The following is an 8,364-nucleotide window of genomic DNA, read 5'->3' on the forward strand; positions in this document are numbered from 1 at the left end:
GGCTGCCAGGGAATTCCCCCATAGATACTCTTAAGGATCTCACCACCTAGCTCCATTCATCAAGAGTATGTTCTTCAATATTCCTCCCAAGTGTCTCCTTAAACAAAACGAAAACAGCAACAATAACTCATAATTTTACTTGGAAATTTGCATTTCTTGGCTAGATAGCTGGAGAAAAAGAATAAATGGTACAGATGTTGCATCTCCACATATGGATTCAACAGGAACTAGAAACCATTCTGGAAAAAAAGTCTGTCTTAAATGCAAAAAGATTTTCATATTATAAAAACCTTATATGCTGGCAAATGTCTTGATGTAAAAAGAGATAAACATGTTCATGCAGAATGGCTTTTCTCTCCAATTCTTGTGGCTGACATGATAATCTTGGGAAATGGACTGTGGCAGCAAGAACACAGAAAGTAGCCACCTGTACCTGCTTCTTTTTTGTGGCTTCCCACCCTCTCAAGACTCTGACGCACCTGACCACCTATATATTTACACCTTACATCTCGGCTTCTTCTCTTTATGGTTTGCTTTGAGGCAAGCACAAGATACAGACTGGAACCTGCCTTAAAAGCACCTATGGACCAGCACCCTTGCTTTTCATTATTTTCAGTGGATATTGACCCACTTCTCACCTAGAAATCTAGATGAACAAGAGCCAGGGCAAACAGACTCACAAGATAAAACACCTTAAAAAGTGAATTGTGCTTAGTTGCTCAGGTGTGTTCAACTCTTTGTGATCCCATGGACTGTAGTCCACCAGACTCCTCTGTCCATAGGAATTCTCCAATCAAGAATACTGGAGTGGGTTGCCATGCCTTCGTCCAGGGGATTGTGCCATATGGCAGGTGGATTCTTTACCATCTGAGCCACCAGGGAAGCCCAAAAAGTTAATTAGGAAAGCTGATTATCTAGTTTTCATATAGTTTACCTACTTACATGAAACTCTTCACTTTTTGTCTTTCTTTCTGATTTATACCCTTTGAATTGCTTAGATAAATCTACACAGGAAAAAGTAAAGAAGAAAACCAAAATCTGGAATTTTGGTTACTTGATAATATTTCATGTAAAAATGATAGTGGAAGGGCCAAAACTAAGGGCTAAAAGGAGACTTAAAAATTATTTCAAAAAATTAACATATAAATGCTACTCTACTTCTAGGCCCTATGTAAATTATTTAAATTCTGACATTTTAAGAGAAGGAAAGGGAGCAAAATTATATACCTGGCTCAAAAGTTCTCTCCTTCTGCCACTATTACTCAAGGTTGGATGCCCACAGCCTCAAAATTTTGGCTACAAAACACCTTTACTAAGGAACTTCCCCGGCAGTCCAGTGGCTAAGACTCCGCTATATCACTGCCAAGGGAGCAGGTTCAATCCCTGGTCGGGGAGTGTCAAAAAAGAAAAGAAAAAACCTTCCCTAAGGTAACTCTTTACATCTTTTATAGCACGTTTTAGTTATGCAACATCACTGGATACAAGCAGTGATACAGCATTATCCATTTACACTGCTGGTAAAAATACAAATAAGATAACGACTTGTCTAAAGTTACATAATGTATCAGTGGCCGCTATTAACAAAACAGGCCTCATGAATTCTCAACCCAGTAGGCTTTTCATTAGCCTACAACAATATTAGCAGGATCTTATTATTACTTATGAACAATAACTACAACAGGACTGCATTTTTCAAGTCTTAACTATGTGCCATGCACCATGCTAAGTCCTGTATAGTTTCTTTTTAATTCTCACAATATCCCTGGGAGGCAGGGACTATCATTATCTCCTTTAGGCAGGTGAAGAAAACACGGCAGAGAGAAGTAAATAACTTGTGCAGGGTCACCCAGCTAGTCAGTAAGAGAGCTGGGATTCAAACCCCAGTCTGTTACTAGAGCTTGTGGTCTTAACTTCTAGTACTATTCTACTCCCTAGATCAAGGAATAAGCTTAGTTATTTATAACTCACTAGGGCAAAAAAATTAACTCCCTACATCTTGCCATTAAAAATTAATCAAGACAATTTGTAACAGTGAAATTTGTACAAAGTTCTGATGCTTTCTGCACAAAGGGGAAATTTTACCTAATTTAAATAAATTAAATCTCCACTGAATTTAGCAATACTGATAGATGTATGTTACTGCTGCTTATAAAAATAGGCATCGAATTTGTTAGTAACACAGTAACATCAGGGACTAAAACTGCTCCTGTTCTGACTAGAGCAGCCGTGTAGAATAACAACAATGCTAACAAGTCAGGGTGTAGACACATTTTCCATGAATATTCATCATGCCAAGGAAAAAACAACTGGGTGATAAGGGTTACAATACAACTAGTTTCAAGTAAGTAGTATTCTTTCTTCATATCCAAACTGATTTTTAAGGACTCGGAAATAAAAACATCCTGCTCCGGTTCTCAAAACTCAGCAAGCACAGTAACATGAAGAAATCTCAAACCACCAAATGAAAAAAAAAGATTACATTTTTTAAATGGAGCATTCTATTGTTATTTGTAGTTTTGGGGATGGGAAAGATAAACATTGTCATGGTTAAGGTCTCACTGCAACAACAACAAAAATGTCTGACCTCTGAATTCCCATTTCTGCCTATAGTGACTCTAGAGTTTAAGACTATCCTAAAAACAAATCTCAAATATTCTCTTTGAACTTCTTCATACTGCTTTTATTTTTAAACTATAGAAAACTGACTACTTTTCAAAATAGATTATTCCCAATATCAAAATGACAGCCGTCCTTCCCATCAGATTCTTTATGAGATTACTCAGTGTCTAAGGACATAGATATATGTTTTGCCAAATCCATCTTTAAAATAATGAAACACTTGATAGTGAAGCTACCGAAGGTACATTTATGGATTCAATAAAGAGCTCAGAAGAGAAAAATAACCAAATAAGAAATTGCTGCAATGTAAACTATAATATATCAAATACCACCTGAGACAATACTACTTTTCCACCAGAACAATACAGTATATTGCCAAACTGGTTACTTGGTAGTGAAGACAACTGCAGGAACATTACACTGGTGAAGTTTCAGAAAAACTGGAAAATTCACCAAAAGTTATCCAAAGTCATAAATACTGTGTTGTATAACTGAATCACAGTAAAATATGCTGTTCAGACATTGCTAACATTTTCTTGTTGAAAGGGTTCTGTCATCTTCATTTGTAATGACCACAATTACTTTATCATATAAAGTAAAAACATTTCAGAATTTTAATTATGAAAATAAACTTGAATGATGACTTTAACATGAAACATTCAAATTAAGCAAACTGCCTGTTTCTAAGTCAACACAGCCCCCAAAAAGATTTTAATACTTTTTGGAAAAAAAATATATAAATATACATATTGATTTACTCCTTTTTTGTTCATTGGCAGACAAGTTAAAACTAGCCTTGCAATTTGCTGATTTGGGGGAAAAATAAGACTGCAATTTTAAAAAAATTACACTCAGTTAATAAGGCAGTACACTTTAAAATAAGCAATTTCCTCCTTAATGAGCTTAAAATAAGTTTTATTCTCAAGAGGCAGAAATAGCAACTTACCAGCTTCGTGCCTCTTTTAATTTCCTTTTGGACATCTTCAATAGAAAATCCACCAAGACTTTCATTATCAGAGTGCGATGACACCAATGCAGAGGAAAAGAGCTATAAATTACATTTAAAAGAAATTAAGGTTCATATAAAAAGAAATTACAGTGAAACACAATTTACAGTGAATAAGATGCTAAATTTAAAAGGAAATATTAAAGCAAAAATGACACAACATTAATGAGGAACCATTTCTTAGATGTTTAACTAGTTTTGTTGTTGTTTTGTTTGGTATTCAGGAATATTCATTGTTAAGATTCTCCTGGTTTCAGGTCTCTTGGTTGCTGCGAGCATACTTACCATACACTTATGGTGTGCTGCCACCTTCTGGTTTTCAGATATTAGTAACTGTCCACATTCCTTGTCTCTATTTGACTTACAAAAGCCACATTTGCGCTGTCTTGTAGGCCCTTTTTTCTGTTCAACAGAGCTTGACATGATTTTTAAATTGCCTTGAGAATGCCACTTTATGCCTCAAGAAAAGCTACAGAGGATAAGAAGGGCAACAAAATGGTTAATTTATTTTAAAAATCAATTTACACATTCATGTAAATTGTTTAATATTTGACCTAAGTTTTAATATATATAACTAAAAATAGCTACTTAGTATAGACAAATTAACATTGAAACCTCTGTAATTTTAAAAAGTGTACTATCTATGCATAAAGATAAATTAATGAAGTAACTGGGAAAAATCAAACTGCTCTCAAATTAAGGGACATGTGAAATAATTAGAACTACTTCTGCATGGATAAAGAAAACATGAACAAGGTGTGAAATTAAAATAGTCATCTGCTGACATAATTAATGAAAAACATTTTTCATGTATACTGGGGTGCCCCTTCAAAGAGACAAAGAATTACATATCTAACAGCAGAGCAAAATCCACTGAGAACTACACAATATCCAGAGTGAACAGATCTCTTTAATTGCACAATTCTGTAAAGCTCACATATTTATAATACAACAAATGAGAAATGAATTTTACAGAACCATGACTTTGGAACACTTATTTTTAAAATTTGAGTTCTTTTCAAGTTTTAAAAAATCATTTATACATCTTTATTCGTTTTTGCTCTTTTTTCCTTTTGCAAGTAAAGGAAAACTTAAATTTTACAGCAGTCTATTAAAAAACATAGACTTTAAGAACCAATCATTTATAAAAACAACTATGTTATCTGACTCTGAGATTGACTCCAAAAGTCTGCTTATTAAAGTTCCAAACTGACAGTGGTGTTCTATATGCAGTAACTTTCATACTTAAATTAGTAATACTGTATATAAAGGATGGGAAATTTTTCTGAATGAGACTTCAGTTTAGTCAAAATTACAATTATAGGTAGTATAGTCAAACAAAAAAAGGGAAGAAAAGTTCTAACATGGAAGGTTTCAGATTTAGATCATCAGTCTCAACATGGATTCTTCAGAAGAACAAAAACAAATGTAAAATCAGTTATTTGAATTGTGCCGTTTTCCCAAATCAATAGGACTAAGCAGTTCAGGACCCAGGTTACCGTAACACACATTACAACCAATGAAATCTCCAATTTTTATCTTAAAACTTACTAAATTCTTTCCATTATTTCATATATTTGAACCTTTTCATAAAATGCTGAAAAGATGGACTCAGTAACACTACACGGGGGCTTTCTGAAGAGCACTTGTTCACCCACAGAACAGCAGCAGCTGGATGCCACCAGCAAGGTGGTAGCTGCAAACCATTCAGTGCTCCACAATACAAAAACACAAATACTTAAAACTGAACATAAAGTCACAAAGAAACAGATCTTCTCATCCATTTATATCTAGGTTTTTCTGTGTAAAAAAACTTCACAGGCCCTGACAGTCTCTGCATTGATGGGTTTAACAAACTCTTAATACTATCAACAATTTTAAATACCTCCCTCTTTCAAATGGCATCGGATACTTTACAACAGTACTGTATTCACAGCACTGGCTATAAACTGTGAAACTGATTGAAAACAGGCAGCAAATACTTTTAGGATTAAAGAAAAAAAAAAGAACATAACAGAAACAAAAGAAACAAAAGGGGAAGTGTGTTTGCATTTGCTCAGGCAAATATGTGTTCAGTTGCTTTATCAAGAATATAGCTGCCAACATCTTTAGAATTAAATATGCAAAACACCAAAATTCATAAATAGCACCAGAATTTGCTTCTTGAGTTCTAAATTAGCTTTCTTTACTACTGTGCAATGAACAGTAAACACTCTGAAAGCACTGTAATGTATTCAGCATTTTTTCCGGTCATCCTTGGCCAGTTGAAAGGATGGCACCACTACGAATCCAATCTATAGAGACATCTTAATGTGTAATTTCTGTACAACCCCAGCACAAGCTACAAAATCAGCTTAAGATAAATTCCTAGATTCAAAAATTACTCTTTATTCTTAAAATTAATTCTGAAAATGGTGTCCCCAAAATTCTACCCATATTGAATTCTACCCCTTTCCGTTTATAAACAGATAAATGTCTCATCCTAATTTTGAGAACCTACTTTACTAGATATCAAAGACCCCAAAATCTAAAAGAGAAAAAAAGGTACACTTTATTTTGTATTCAAAAATATTCTAGTGTATCTTTTCTATAATCAGTTTAAATAGAATTTGTTAAGTGAACAGAAACGCACACAAAAGTGCACCAAACCAATTAAAAACTTTCCCCAACGTGCAATGACTAAATGGATTTTTCCACTAAAATTCAAATAATGCATCTGTGCATATCTTGCTAATTTTTTTACAACCTCCTTGTAAAACATGAAGTGGAGAACATCATGGAAACAATGACTCCTAGCAAAAAATGTCTTTATCATAAAAATATAGATTTCTATCTAATGCTGTCACATTTGTGGTTTCTACTTAAGGAGAAAAAGGGCATTCCAAGGACCAATATTAAGTTCATAATGATCCATACAATACATGGCATTTTAATTCTAGTCTAAAAGGCTTTTCCGGGCATGCAGAGATCAAACTTTGATGCTTTCGCCCAACAATGAAACCTTTTCCTTAAAAGAAATACAGCATTATGTTATAAAGCAGAAATAAATAGGCAAAGATACCAGCCTGAGAAACATTGTCTGAAAAATAGAAAAGCCTGATTAGTTAGGCTGAAGCAATCAGTGCATTTCTAATTTTCCAAGATGCTGTAAAGCACCAAGGTGGCAAACCTGAAACATCAAGGAGAGCCTTCAAGAACCAACTCGAGGGCTCATTCAATGTCTGGTATCTGAAAGACCATTTTCATAGAAAAACAAAACAAAAACTGCAGTTCCGGAAGATCGAACAATTCCACACGCAAGCAAGTTGAAATATACAGATCAAAATCTATATAAACATGATCCAAGAAGCAGTATTTCTATCAGTTACACTGGAGAGAAATTAACGAGACGAACCGGAAGGGCACCTGAATTTGGTTGCACGATATTATTACATGCTTCGCACTGTTTTTGCGGTTATTCAAAAGGAAACTGAAGGAATTTTCCAGTTGTTTCAAACCCAAGGGTAGAGAAAGAATTTGAACTGTATGAAGAAGACCTGATATTACGTAGGAAGCCGATGAAAAGAAAAGGCATTTCAAAAATAAAGGATTTTTCAACTTCCACGCAGAATATCGAAACGAAGAAATTTCAAAAGAATGCCGAGCTGCTCGTCCATATAATAAAGGATGGTACACAGAACGTACTGGATCCTCTCCGTTATTTATTCCTCAATACACACTAGACTCCAAAGATCTCCCTCTAATCAAGCGCTAGATAAACTCGCAAAACTATCTTCCACTAAAACACTTTAGCGGGTTCCTTTCGGTCGTGAAGTCAGGGTCCCCTAATTGTCCTTTTCCAATCCTCCTGGATCCAGGAAAAGACCACCCTACCACTTTCTTGAACCCTCCTCCCCCCAGGAGTTCGCCCTCCAACAGTCTTCGTTTCGTATCTCAGTTTCACCCCCAATTCCCCCCACCCCGGAGTTTTTCCTCATTCCGAAAGGCTAACCTTCTTGTCATCCTAACAATTTTTCCTCTCACTCTTCCCAGACTGGGAGTCCCCCTCCTCCCCAAATATGTCCTAAGCGATGGAAAAGACTAAAAATTCCCTGTATTTTGTCCTCCTTAAATGTTGCGCCCCCTCCCCCGAAGTCTCGGCTTAAGCCTAACGTCTCCCTCCGCTCCTCCGAAGCACTTTTCTCAGCAGCCTCTTCGCCAAGCGCCTTCAATGAGTGGCGCTTCTGGGGTCCCTGACAATAAAGCGAGACCACCAAGAGTCCCCCTTAACAACGGGCAGGGGCGGCGGCCTGGCCACCGCCATCCTCCTTGTCTTTCCCCCTGGGCAGAGAATGGGGGGCCCCAGGGTACCGTGGGGACTCACCGGCGGGGCCCAGAGGCGAAGGGAAGGGGAGAAGCGCCAATAAGGGGAAAGAGAAAGAAGTCGATCTCGGTTCTCCGGCAGCGCCTGAGAGCGGGGCTCTGTCGCCGGAGGTTGTTTCCTTTCATTCGAGGAGAGACGGGCTCGCGGAGCGCCCTTACGTCGCCCCCCTCGCACGCAACGACACACTCGGCGTTAATACGTCTCGAGCGCGCCGCGGGCCCTGATTGGCCACAGAGGGGACAGCTGAAGCCGCCCAGCCAGGACGCATGTGTAGAAGCCACCCCCAGGATGGATCCGGGCAACAGGCCCCACCTCCTGCTCGCGCGCGTACGTTCTATTCTCCGGTCCAACGCTCAGCCAAGTGTTTGGGGGCAGG

The 8,364-nt window shown here is 37.3% G+C and overlaps 1 protein-coding gene across 3 annotated transcripts in view; it reads right to left on the reverse strand.

Moving 5' to 3' along the window:
• PHF6 (PHD finger protein 6) overlaps positions 1 to 8,150 on the reverse strand; it is a 56,130-nt gene extending 47,980 nt beyond the window's left edge. For all 3 annotated transcript variants that reach the window (XM_065916036.1, XM_065916035.1, XM_065916034.1), the window contains exons 1-3: positions 7,989 to 8,150; positions 3,911 to 4,094; positions 3,566 to 3,667 (exon numbers count right to left, since the gene is read on the reverse strand). In XM_065916036.1, the coding sequence (XP_065772108.1) occupies positions 3,566 to 3,667; positions 3,911 to 4,048 (240 nt within the window). In that variant the 5' untranslated portion in view covers positions 4,049 to 4,094; positions 7,989 to 8,150. The remainder of the gene's footprint in view (positions 1 to 3,565; positions 3,668 to 3,910; positions 4,095 to 7,988) is intronic.
• Positions 8,151 to 8,364: the final 214 nt, after the last annotated feature.

This window comes from Muntiacus reevesi, chromosome X (genome assembly GCF_963930625.1).
Source record: "Muntiacus reevesi chromosome X, mMunRee1.1, whole genome shotgun sequence".
NCBI classification, from domain to species: Eukaryota; Metazoa; Chordata; class Mammalia; order Artiodactyla; family Cervidae; genus Muntiacus; species Muntiacus reevesi.